The 14,179-nt window shown below is 36.8% G+C and overlaps 1 protein-coding gene across 1 annotated transcript in view; it reads left to right on the top strand.

The window, feature by feature from the left end:
* Positions 1-14,179, top strand: part of CNTNAP2 (contactin associated protein like 2) — a 1,017,942-nt gene that overhangs the window by 309,743 nt on the left and 694,020 nt on the right. The window contains exon 2 of the mRNA XM_027655885.1: positions 10,407-10,517. Within this exon, the coding sequence (XP_027511686.1) occupies positions 10,407-10,517 (111 nt within the window). The remainder of the gene's footprint in view (positions 1-10,406; positions 10,518-14,179) is intronic.

Here is a 14,179-nt window from a genome sequence, read left to right as displayed (position 1 = left end):
TAATAGGAGTTCGTTATCCAGACAAAGGTAGTAAACTGTAATGTTAGGAACTTAATATTCAAATATCTGATTCCAATCAAAGAGAATGGGCTGTAATTGTTACACCTTCATTTTTCAGATATGCTAATTTAACTGTACTGTCTTCCTTGGATGACATGTAAAACATGTAGTAATAATAAGGTTTTACCAAGCATAATTTTCAAGTACTCTTGCCCTTAAAAATGCCTCAGTTGTACCCATGCATGATAATAAGGATACAATAATAGACAATGCTGTTGTCAATGCTATTTGCATTTGATAATTAGAAAAACCCAACAATTTATATTCAAAAATGCTATGTGAACAGCAGGATAAGCTGGACAGCTAAGGCTGTTGTAAACATATTGGCTTGGATTTCCATAGAACACTAAAATAAAATAGGTTTGGAAATAACGCTTCAGCCATTGTAATGACACTTGCTGGGTTTTTCTTGTTTAAAAAAAAAAAAGGCAAAATAAAACCAAGCCCCTTTGGGATCATGTGAACCTACCTGGAATTGTAATAGCTAGTCTTCACAATGAAAGGGGATACTGGTCACTAACCCTATACTTGATTAGCTCTTTTAAAATTGTTTTGATCCACGATAAGTTCAGAACTGGCTTTCATACTTGGCACTTTCTTTCTCTTCTTTTTCTAACCAAAGCTTTCTTCTGCTTGTCCCAGTAATGCACCAGACGAGCATTAGTAAGATATAAGCTGTTTTACTACAGATGGCAAAAAGCAAGTGAATTTTGCCTGGGGCAATGGAAAGGCTGGATGTAGGAGAAGTGCTGCACCATCTTTCCATTAGTTCTTTTCAATCTTTGCTAGTATGACAGAACCGTTGAGATCTGAATCATCAACACTGATCAATACAGGCAGTCCATGACGTTTGACTTGCACCTTACAGTCTGGTCAGAAATGATTTTTCATTTAAGTAGCTCTTCGGAAATGTTGATACAGTCTGAGTTTTTTGAACAGGACAACACAAACACACTTTTGCTTTAGAGGGTGGAGGGGCAGGGAAAGAAGAAAAAAATATTTAATCATGGTGTACTTGATAAATTTTAGGAATCTAAAACAGGTTCCTCAGGTGCATCTCTTGTGGTTTTCTTAGGGCAGAAAAGCTTATGAGAGAGCCTTTTCCCACAACAGTACTGCTTCAAGAGAGGAAATACAACCAGAAAGTCTAAACTGAGCATGGATCTCAAAATATTTGGTCTTTCTATGTATCTTGTGTTTGTCTCAATGTTTTATTTAACATCATGACTTGCTCAGGTATTCTGTGAAATATTAGTGGATCTTGTTGTGCCTTTTTGATTGGATGTCATCCTATTAACACAAAATCTAGATACCACTGTATAATGATTGCTTGTCATATTTTTCTCCCTTCTGTTGCGTTCGAGCAAAATGATAAAAATCTTCATGTGTGCTAGATGTGTAACTACTTTTTCTTCCTTAAAAATGAAAGAAAAAGTATCAAATAAGAAGCAGAACACATGATAACTTGCTTTGTAATATTCTAACTACAGCTGAGTCCCACGTCATTCACTAATATTCCTTCTTTTTAAAAAAATCCGAGCTGTTCTAAAATTTGAATATGTATTTTCCTGATAAGTGCAGTGGTTTATGCATTTGAACCATACTTAAAGTTATCTGCTTGTGCAGTAGTTTGATATTACTTCTCATGCTAAGGATTAATAAAGGCTGACACAGGCTTTCCTTGCGTTGCAACTTCATTCCCTTTAAAAAAGAACACAGAAGGACCTGCAACACTCCAAATCTGTATCTCCTCCTAATAATCTTATAGATATATATATATCTTCACCCACCCCTCCAAGATTTTATTGTCTCAACTGAATGTAGAACTAACATCTAGAGTTTGAGCACACCACGTTATCTGGAATTAAAAACTGATTGGCATCTCAAAAACGGAGATTGCACTTCTGACTGATTTCTCACTTTAGCTATCCTCAGTTAGAAAAGACTTGACCTATCATTCATACACATTTTTTAAAATGTTTGCAGTTTTCTTCTGATAAGATTAAATCACTTAGTTGAAACATTGACTTTACTCTGAAGTTTTACTCCTTGTATAAAACCAGAAATCCAAGCAAACTGGTGAGGAGTTTGCTTGTGATGTTGGTTGCCCTGCCCTGTGTCAGAAAAGGAGTCCTCTAAATACTTTACAGCTGTGAGTCAAACATTCTCATCTGTCTAACTTGTAAGTCTATCATAAAGAAAAATGCTCTATTCAGCTTCAGATATACAAATTTATGCAAATCTTTTTGTTTGTATCGTAGAAGTGTGATATCTTCTTTAGCCTCCAGGGAAAAAAGTAAGGATTCTATCTTTAATTATTAAATGCTAGGTACTTCAGACCTTGGGAAATAAGAAATCCACAAAATGTGTGTTCTATGAAACTACTGTCCTGAACTGACTTGTACCTTGTGCTGTTGCTTCAGTATGCTTAAGAATGCTGAACATTTACTGGAATCAACTTGCAGATTTTTGTACCGGCATATGAAAATACTTGTTAGCCTGTTCTGATTTACATATGATTTTTTCAAGATATTAGTGTAAGAGATTTGGGCCTCTAGTGCCAAAATTCACAGCTGTGTTCCACAGTTGGTTTGAGTTTATGAGAGAATACTGCGTCTCACAGGTTGGTTGTAGCACAGCTTACTCTATGATAAAGAGATAAGTTCAGAAATCTAAACTGTGTTCACATTTTTATATTATCAAATGTTCTTCAAATTCTTTTGTTGTTGTTCCTTTCCTAGCCGCGGTTCTGTTAAACAAAATTCACATGAGATTTTTGCCCTATAATACCCCAAAAGGATATCACCATAACTTGGAAGCTTATCTTCTGGTTTTGGAAAATCAAATCAAGGCCAACATGATCTTAAACATATGCCACATATACCCTGCATTAATGCAAGCACAAAAATATTTCTTTCACCTGCAAAAATACCTTTTCAGGATGTTTCCTTGGTGCTTTTGTCAATGTATTATTGTGATAAACTGAGAGAATGATTCGAGCTAATTAAGAGAAAACAGTGTAAGGTCAATATGACCTGGAGAGAGAAAAGAAAAACAAATTGTAAAACTTAATTGGGCCCCTATGAAAAGAAAAAAGACAAGTTACCTCCCTTTTACCCTGTGTAGGATTTATAGTGAGAGAGTTTTGTTTAGTTAGCTAGATAATAGCACCTTTCTTAAAATTTATAACTTTGCATAGATAACAAGCAAACACCTGTTGAATGTATGACCTAACAATGTGTAATGTTTATACTTATGTATCTAATATGTTTATACTCATGTGCCTAACAATGTGTAATGTTTATACTTATGTATAATGAATATTCATGTAGTAGCTGGAAATAAATGTAGAACAACTGTCTTCTTTGGGTGTGACAGGTGTTGGGAGTTGTTGGACCCCTCCCTGATCACCCAGCGCTGAATTTGCTTTTATCATATAATAAATTCTGATTGGAAATTGCCCGATTGGGTTTCTATTTGTCACAATTATGATGATTTATTTTTTGTGGTCACTTGATACTTTGAGAAAGAGTGCTTTTTACCAAAAGAGTTTGCAAAATGCAATCAGAGCTAATCCTCCTATGCGTCACTGAGAGGAATTGAGAAAGCATTCCTTTTATACTTAGTTGGAGGGGAAAATAAAGCTTTAAGTAGAAGAGGCAGGAAACACCTTATTTGTCTTTTCCTCTCAGGAAAAAAGTAGTCTGTCAGTATAATATGGTTAAATTCATAGATCACACTCCTTTTGGTTTTTGCTTCTGTCATCACTTCTAACAGCAGGCAACTGATAAGCAGCTTCTGCTGTAAATGACATATCTGTTTTCTCCAAAGGGAATATGAAGGTAAGCAACAATGCACAAACATGGAATTAATAATGCCTTCAAATAAAACCCTGAGTTTAAGCTTAAGTGATGTTTATTTTCTGCTGTGCAAATTAAGAAACGATGTTTTGCTGCTTTTTGCATTCCCTGTTAGTTTCTATTTTTTTCTCATCTAACCAAATGTGGGATGTGCTTTCTTTGCTTCATGGTATTAAATATTTTGTCTGCCTGTTAGAAACAGTTTCCTCCCTAGCCATTATAGGGAAAGTGTAGATTTCTAGTATGGCCTTCAGACAGGAATCTGCAGCTTTTGCTCTGAATTAACTTTTTTATGAGACTTTTGTCAAGCATCTCAAACAATAGTAAGTAGGTAGATAACATCATGAGATAATAAAATATTTTGAACCTTCATTTTGTGAAACAATTCAATATTCATTCTACACACCAAGTTTAAAAGGTCTCTTTTTTCTATACCTATATTACATTGTTTTGAGAATTAACATTTGGGTTCTGTGGTATGCTTTTATGTTGAAGTGTCCAGCAATTTTAAAGTCCCTCATTGGTTGTGTTGATATTGCTTAAGTTAGGTAAAACCTGGATTAACATCCCTAAACGCAGAACAATTTTGTTGATATAAAACTTCTAAAAGTAAAGGAACCATTAAAATAAGTAGCACCATGAGGAAAAAATTACATATTATTTTTTTGTTAAAGATAAAACTTAAATTTAGAGATGGAAGACTGCTAAAGCAATGATGAAAAATTAAGCTGACTGATAAAATTCTTCAAAAAACTATGTGTTATGCATTAGAGTTTTATCCCTAGGTCCTGAAAAACTATCAAAAAAACCCCACAAAAACAAATAATCCCCCTCTCCGAAAGAACCCAAACAAAACCAACCCCCCCACACACCTAATAAACAAAAGATACTTGTTGATGTAAAGTTGACTGAGGAAGAACATAGGCTAGGTAATTTGCAAGTGTATTTTAATATAAGTAAGACCTGACAAGAAAAATTGTGAAGAATTCCAGTATTCTTTTCCTTTATCATTGTGGGTTTCTCTGCTCTCTGCTCTAAAACTTTGTGTCATGACTCCAGGCTTCTCCATACTTAGATAAGTACCAGTCTGTGAAAAATCATACCTACCTGTAAAGATACTGAAGATGGAGCTCAGTTTGCTGTAAAATCCTTCAAAATGCTTAGGTACTTTCAGTAGTGAAAAGGTAAAGTAGTATATTTGCGTGTCAGAAGGTTAAATACTGAAGAGGCACCTGAGGATTGGATATGCAAAAATATGGAAATATTCATGAGTTTTACTTTGCATAGGATTGATAGTCTATTATTGCTTATGCACTAAGGACAGTTTAATGAAAGTCAGAAAACCAGACTGACTGACTTTTAATTGTTCCTGGTGCCATTGACCTGAGTAGTTGAGGTTTTTTCCAAATGAACAAAAAAGATGGCAGGTTTCTCATACAATTCTGAGTTTCATAGCATGCAAAACACTTTACAAATGTGTTCATAGAAGACACAGTAGCAAGGGTGGGAACATTTGTCAAATTGTCAATGGACTATGGGAGGTTCTGCAGACTCTAAAGTAAAGCAAAGGCAATCTAGATAAGGTGTTGTTTTCAACTGATGCAAAAATTTCCTCTGTCCACTCTCTTCTGATAAAAAAAAACCAAAACCAAACCACAACCAACAGTCAGCACCAGTTGCCTTAGTAACCTTACTGTAGCTATATCTTAGACACTACAAAAAGGATATATTTTTTAAATAATTTAAAATGACATTCTACTAAACAATGAAATAAGCCACACATTTAATTATGAGTTCCTTTCCAAATATAAAATACCGAAGAAAATATCTATTTTCATAAATGCAGAATTTAAATAATAACGATTTTCAGAAAAGTTGAATTACACAAGTTTTGGGTACAGTCTTCAATTTTTCCTTTGTGAAATGTTGATATTTTGATATCAAGAGGCTGCTTAATTAAAAAATAAATCCTAATGTCTGTGGGTAAATTGCAGATCTCAGTAAGTAATGTTTATTTTAAACCTTTTCTCATTTTCAGTGGTTAAAGACAGAAGTACAGAGAGTACTGTGGATTCCATTGTATGTCACTTGATGACGGCAATGTATCCAGAAATGTTTGATAGTAGTCATATAGTACATTGCACATCTATGAAATTGTTTTTATATTTTATTCCAGGAGTGCTTAAAAAAGTTTTATTAAAAATTCCTCAAGCTAAGAAAGTCTTCTTATTTATTAGTAATCTGGTCCTTGGATTGAATAGGACTCTAATTTATAGGAGTCAAAACATGTAGCCATACCATGATCTTTCAGATTAATAAGTCACTGGCTACTCTAAAAACTGATCAAGAGGTATCAGAAATAAAGTTCAGAAAAGAACTATAGGTTCAGGTAAGATTCAGGAAAATCTTGTAAGTATGGTCTGTCTCTGGGCATCCAAATGTACTTCTCAAAATGGCCCTGGTAACATATCCAGAGACAAATTCCTGAATCAGAACTGGAACAAAGAAACAGACCTGTTCTCTGTTGTGAGCAAAATAACTGCCATAAAATAGCATTTCCTAAGACTTGCTCTTTTTCTTATAGAGATCTAGAGAAAGGCTTGAAATAAACCTCAAAACAAGTAATTTTAATCACTACGCATTGTGTGAAGACCACCTTGGAGGAGGAGCAAAAATAGCTGCTACATTTTTTTAGCTGCAGCCAACATTTTGAGCAACACTGTATTATGGTAGGCAACTTGAAGTGGAATGTGAAACATCCCAGGCGATCAATATGAGCCACTCCAATCTTTAAGATTACAGCTAACGTCTAGGGATACAGAAAATCTTCAGTGACACTTGGGCTTGTTTGCCTATGAAGCTGAATGTGAACTTGGCTCTCTAGCAGTCTGTCAAGACTGTTGTGTGAAATGTCAGTCATGTGGGGAAGGAGCAGACTTCTGCAATATGGAGAAGAGGTGGGACAGAAGAGGGTGAAAAATCAAGCTTCTACTCTACCAATCACCATCCCTATCTAGTAGATAAAGCCATCCAAGGAACATGTTGAGGAGTACAGTCAGATTTTTACCTGGAGAGAGGAAAAGTAAGTAGCATTATATGGTGGATTTTCTTTAAACTGTCTTCCAAGCCAAGAAAAATAGAACACGCATAAGGCAAAAGGTTTCTTGGTTGAACCACCCCAAGTGTAACAAAGGCTTGTACATTTGGCTAATGCTTCCTTGCCAGGTGTATTTCCTTTCCCCATAAGAGAAGGAGGTCTTTGATAAACTTCTCACTGATTCCTTGCTGAATTGCAAAATGCTGATTAAGAATCTGGAGCGTAAGCTATATCCTCCCTGGATTTTTCCAGCCGTTGCCCTGAGTGTTGTTTTCATTAGCGGCCCTTCTGGGGACTTAGGAAAGGACATCTCCGTCAGTGTTCCTGTCATTCATGATCTGAAGTTTGGATAGAGGTGTATCCTACTGAGCAACAGGCTGTGGCACAGGGCCAAGGTTGCATTTCTTGTCATTGGAATTAACCTGTGACAGGCTGTCCTCAATAACACCTGCTTCTAAGTTCGATTTTTAAAGGGGTTTTCATTGACAATGAGCTGCTTTGAGGCATCTCCGCCTTTTTGGTTAGCATCATTTTAAAAGTTCATTTGAAACACTGTGTGAAGTGTTCTAGCAACTTATGCTTATTTATTCCTACGCTTTAGGGGGACACAGTCTTATGAATTAAACTTGGTGGATTTTAGCATTCATTTTGTATTATAAAACCTGCCTATGCAATATGAAAGGTAAGGCTGTCTCAGCATACTAAAACACTGCAATTCAAACCAGCCACATTAATATTCCTGTTGGTTTTCATTGGAGATATGCCAATTCCCATATGTATTTATCCACATTCTAGAGTACCCTTGCAATCTCATGACTGCTTTTCAGAAGTGCTTAGTGGCTTATTCTTTCTCCTCAGCATGCTACAGAGAAATTACATATTCCATTTGAGGAGACAAATGTGTTTAGGATAACTAACATTTAGCACACAGTACAAATTAAACCCAGATGATATGATTTTATCCCTTGCTCCCCAACATTTATATTAGAATTCATATTTAAAACAGGAGTCTTTTACATTACAAGTAAAGATTAAAATAGCTTTTAACTTTTTTCCCCCTATACTTGGTAGGCATTCTTGTATAATAATGAGTTGGATATACTGTTAATAATTAGGTTTTAGTGGTTTGTATTTTAAATATATTTAAAACATATTTAAATATGTATAGTGTAAAAGAGAAATGGTTAAGACTTTTTGTTAGAAAGCCAGGGTTTTCTATATTTCTTGGCTAAGATATTTTTTCAATGCTACTACAGATTGACTCATCTGTTTCATATTCTGCTAGCAATTCATTGCGGCTACTTTGGAATCAGAACACAATATTGATATTACAGTCATTTACCCTTTTGACTCTAATTTGATCAGCTTTCAAGTTCTTAATTTCTGACATACACATATGGAGCTTTATTTTAGTAAAGTTGTTATTGGTGGCACGTTTACATCTTAGAACCATCCTCACAAAATTATTATCCTAGATGATCATTTCGTATGAAATCTTGACTGAAGATTTTAAAGCAGGTGGGGTGAGTTTGTGGATTTGAGGCTTGGGTTTTTTTAAAGTTATATTGCTCAGTGCATGCTGGACCATAATGATGTAAAAGCCTTTGTTATTCAAATGCTTACTTAATAAGTCATGATCACTTATATGTGATGAAATCTATCAGTATCCAAGTATTTTTCTTTTTTAGGACCACTGTTGCACAGGTCTCTTTTTACTTTGCTGACAGAATCTTTGCAAGAGCTTCTGAGAGATCCTCTGATGTAGCTTCAAATTATTAATAAAACCCACCTGTGACTCTAAATGTATAATGTTCCCATTTCTTAATATTTTTAGATATATAGTTGTTTATATGCATTCAAACCTAGTGCTAGATACAACTGAAGATTGTCTTTTTCATCTACTCAGACTGCTTTGATAAGAGATGTCAGCAGCTTTACAGGTGACCTGTTTATTGATCAGGATGCTAGGGATTTGAACAGACTTCTGTACAGTGAAGCATCGAGGTTTTTTACTCTGCTTTGCCCATCAGAAATCACTGAAGTTGCTGGTATAGTGAGGATTAAGCTTTAACAACCTATGGGGTTAAAAAGAGAGTTTGTGTGTATATGGTCTGCTTTGTGCTACGATCAACATCTGTCCTTTCAAAAATCATGGTCTCTGTTCCCCAAATAGTTCATGGACTAACTAAGTGGGAATTAAAGCAATTGCAGGCAAAGTAGGAGACAGCCCGTTTTTAGTTTATCCAGATGGTTAGACTATAAAAATAAGCTATAAATAGACTGTAAAACAGGAAAGGGCACATATCCCTTTCCTGGTTTGGTTGAGCGTGAACACCAGAAATATGAGAGGCTGCACTTGAAAGGACAAGAGATCCATCTCACTTGCTACCTGGTTTCCAACAACTGGGTACCTGAGAAAACATGTAAGAACAGAGCAAGAGCACAGCACTCTTTTGCTTCAATGATCATTAAATCTTGAGGAGTTAACAGATTGTGGATTGCAGATGTTTTGCGTTTGTATTTAATGACATTAGGTGACCTTCCTTCCATTGATCTAATTTGTTGTATCTCAAGGAAACTTGTTTCTGTTGGACATATACTGTTATTTCCCTCTCGATAGGGAAGTCAGAGTAGCAAATGTCATCATACCTATGACAAAGCTAGCAGCTCCTTTGATCTAAACAACAGGAGATTTTTTTAAAACTTTTTTCCTCATTAGAAAACCAAAGACTGATTTTGGTTTTTTACATCTTACATGCTAATACCAAGTTAATCTTCCTTATAACTGAGTAAAATGGAAGCAAAATGTTCAAATGCATTATAGAGATTAATTAGTATAGGTTTTTTTCCGTGAATCTGTTGTATGTGATAATTCATAGGGATTCATTAGTGTCCCCTAATTTATTTTCTTTTTTTTTTAAATATCAATTTGTCAGCACTTCTATTACATAAATGAAAATTTGCATCTTATCTACTTCTTACAAAGCTTTCATGATAATTCTTTTCTTTAGCACTAGATTATGTCACCAAAAACATTCCAGGTATATCAGGGCAGGGTTTTTTTGTGGTTCAGCTGTTGCATCCCTAAGGAGAGTGGTGGCCCATGGTTAGGCTTTACCATTATCTAATTTTGTCCTTTGTTGAAGTCCTTTTTTTTTTCCCTTATGTCAAGTTGTGGGTATGTTTTCTTGTGGGTTTTGAGGTGGGTTTTTGTTTGGTTTGTTGGTTGCAGAGCCGGGATGTAGCTAAATGCATTCCACATGCCACACGTGAAAAATAACAAGGTTGTGTTACCACCCAAAAAAAAAAAATAAAATAAAGAGCACGTTGCGACTTAATATATATGAATAATTAAGAGTATAAAGTGAATATGTTTTCTTGTGTTTCAGAAAAGTGCGATGAACCTCTGGTCTCAGCATTACCCCATTCCTCCTTCAGCAGTTCATCATCTATGACAAGCAGCTATGTGCCGGGTTATGCCAAGTTAAACAAGAGAGGAGGTAAGGGACGCTCTCAACATCATGTTCAGATATTTCAAAAAATGATGAATGATATTTTTAATACCAAAATGCTTTTTATGTGGAATACTACTGCTAACTTTTGTTTTAACAGTTTTAGCTGTCTGACAGACTGTTTGTGAATAGAATGAATTTCTGTTTCGTTGTATGGGACAGTGATTGCATTCCATTACACTGCAGGGAGAAGTACACTACTTCCCAGCCCCCCCTTGGTGCCTGGGAAGATCATGGAACAGATCCTCCTAGAAACCATGCTAAGGCACATGGAGGACAGGGAGGTGGTTTGGGACAACCAGCACAGCTTCACCAAGGGCAAATCCTCCCTTACCAACCTAGTGGCCTTCTATGATGGAGTGACTACACCAGTGGAAAAGGGAAGGGTTGCAGATGTCATTTATTTGGGCTTCTTTAAACATGTAACAGCGTGAGCCAAATGCCTGATGTGGATGGAGTCATACAATACAGCTGGATAACTGACTTCAGTTAAATGAACATACCTGTCTTCAGTGGGTACATGAACATTTGCGAGGTCATGGCTGTTGAAGCAAAATTAAAGAGCTTTGACGTGCTTTGTTGATTTAACTTGTTCCCACCTTAGAAATGACTACTGTCATTCAGTTTTTTTCTAGTACCCCAGAAACTTTGGCTTTTGCACATATTTCTGTAATGTAATGAGATGTTGATAAGAAGTCACAAAGCCACGTCAGCCTTGTGGGTTGGAAGAATAGGTGTGTAACTTTGATGGCCTACCTGGTCTAATTATATCCTTAGGGGTAAGCAAATTTATTTCATGGTCTGAACACAAGACTTCACCCATAGGAATTTTCATAGCTTTTCTTGTTATTTCTAGGTGTCTGTTTATATATCGTCTTAATTTCCCATACATTTAAGCATAAAATTTTAGATTAAAAGAAAATTAGTATTCTGAATATTATTGGTTTTATTTTTTTTTCAAAATAGTATCAATCTAAAAGTTCCAAAATATAAAATATCACACATTCTTGTGAATCAATGCTCAAATTTTATCTTTCTCACAAAATACATGTGAAAGGTATAATAAGTTGACTTAATGAACTTAAAATTTAAAAATATTTCAATGTAAGGATAAAGAAGAGAGAGCAAATGATTATAGTGCCCTTACCTTCTAAATCCTGAAATTGTGTAAGAATGGCAAAATACCAGACTTGTAGAAGGTTGGCTTAGTTGCATTGCTGCCTCACTTTTTCTGCTCCTGCAGGAATTGTGTTGCTTCTACCTGGATACCATGTTCTGCCTCCTAAAAAAACAAACAAACCAATACCATAGAAACAAAAGTTACAGCCTTTTGGATTTGGGTGGTAAACAAAGTCTGGCATATTACCAAATGGTGGAATATTTCTGAGGTTAAAAGCAGAATTTTTTGCATCAAAATTATACCCTAGGCTTCCCAAATTCTCCACCCATTTTTTATAGTAGTTTGTGCAACTTCTGACCCAAAAATTCCCCATCTTATGAGGAATACCATGGATTTACTGCTAGACTAATTTTAATCTTAATCAAAAATAATTATCAACCTAGCTATTATTAAAAATAAAACCAAACAAAAACAAAAGCACAAAGAAAAAGAAAAAAAACCCAAACAAACAACCCCCCAAAAAATCCAGTGTTACACTTCTGTTGTCACAACTCCTCCAAGTCTTATGGTGGATGGGTCTATCTGGGGTGGGGACCAGGGTGCACTGTCAGTGTCCTAGACTCTTAACTGGGAGGAGGATGCAGATGGATGAATCATAGAATCATAGAATAGATTGGGTTGGAAAAGACGTCCAGGGTCATCAAGTCCAACCCCTGATCCAACTCCAATTACTATATCATGGCACTAAGGGCCATGTCCAATCTCTTTTTAAAAACCTCCAGGGATGGTGTGACCTGCTGGTGTGACCTACTGGTCACATTAAAGGGCAAGAAGGAAAGTGGAAACAGGGTATCCAGGGAATAGTATAGGGTCATTGCCCAGTTGTGCAGTTATATAAGGATGGAGACAGGAAGTCTGAAATGTGGCTGGAACTGGGCAAGGGACACAGAGACTGATGAGAAAGTCTTCTACAGGTATGTCAGACAGAAAAGGAAGATCAAAGAAAGTGTAGCCCCATGATGAACACAATTGGCAAACTGGTAACAACAGATAAGGTAGTCAAGAACTCTTTTGCCTCGGTCTTCATTGCCAATCTCTCTTCACACACCTCTCAAGTGGATGAACCTCAAGGCAGGGGCTGGGGAAGCAAAGTCCGTACCACTGCAGGAGGTCAAGTTCATGACCATCTGAAAAACTTAAATGGACATAAGTCTATGGGACCTGATGAGATGTATCCCAGTGTCCTGAGGGAATTGGCTGGTGTAGTTGCCAAGCCACTCTCCATATCTGAAAATCACAGCAGTCAGGTGAAGTCCCAGGTGATTGGAAAAGTGAAACATTGCACCCACTATTAAAAAGGGCAGAAAGCAGGACGCTGGCAATTACTGACCTACCAACCCCCTCTCGATGCCTGGGAAGATCATGGAACAGATCCTCCTAGAAGCCATGCTAAGGCACATGGAGGACGGGGAGGTGGTTTGGGACAACCAGCACAGCTTCACCAAGGGCAAATCCTCCCTTACCAACCTAGTGACCTTCTATGATGGAGTGACTACACCAGTGGAAAAGGGAAGGGTTATAGGTGTCGTTTATTTGGACTTCTGTAAAGCCTTTTACATGGTCCCCCATGACATCATTTTCTCTCAATAAGAAAGATATGGATTTATTTGATAGGTGGACTATTCAGTCAATAAAGAATTGACTTGATGATCACATCCAGAGAGCAGTGGTCAACAGTTTGATGTCTGGATGGCAGACCAGTGATGAGTGGTGTCCCACAGGTGTCTATGTTGGGACCAGTACTGTTTCATATTTTCATCAATGACATAGACAGTGGGATTAAGTGCACCCTCAGCAAATTTCCTGACAACATCAACCTGAGTGGTGTGGTTGTGGATGTGACAACATCAACCTGAATGATGTGCCTGAGGGAAGGGATGCCATTCAGAGGGACCTGGACAGGTTCAAGAAATGAGTCCATATGAATTTTATGAGGTTCAACAAAGCCATGTGCAAGGTGCTGCACCTGGATCAGTGCAAAACCTGGTATCAATACAGGTGGGGGGATGAAAGGGTTGAGAGCAGCCTTGGATAGAAGGACTTTGAGTTTACTGGTGGATAAAATATTGGATATGGGCTGACAACGTGTCCTTTCAACTCAGAATACCAGTATATCTTGGACTGCGTCAAAAGAAACATGGCTAGCAGATCAAGGGAGGTGATTCTACCTCCCTTCTCCACTCTTGTGAGAAACCACCTAGATTTCTGTGTCCAGCTTTGGAGTTCTCAGTTCAGGAAAGATATGTACTTGTGAGACCTTTCAAGGTTCTTTTCATTAATATCATTATTCTATGATTCTCTGTCAATGATAACTTTGGATCTGCTGGAAGTTAATGGGGTGAGGGGAGCTACACAATTATGGGGGTCAAGCTGTAAACATGGTAAACCCTGGTGCAAGGTGGTGTCACGGCCACTGAGGCACCATCCCCTTTCCACAAGCAGGGTTAGTAGTGGTGGTACCACAAAGCAC

Source organism: Corapipo altera, unplaced genomic scaffold, assembly GCF_003945725.1.
Source record: "Corapipo altera isolate COAL_440 unplaced genomic scaffold, ASM394572v1 59, whole genome shotgun sequence".
NCBI lineage: Eukaryota > Metazoa > Chordata > Aves > Passeriformes > Pipridae > Corapipo > Corapipo altera.
Note: the sequence above shows the minus strand (reverse complement) of the source record. Positions and strands in the feature narration are given on the sequence as shown.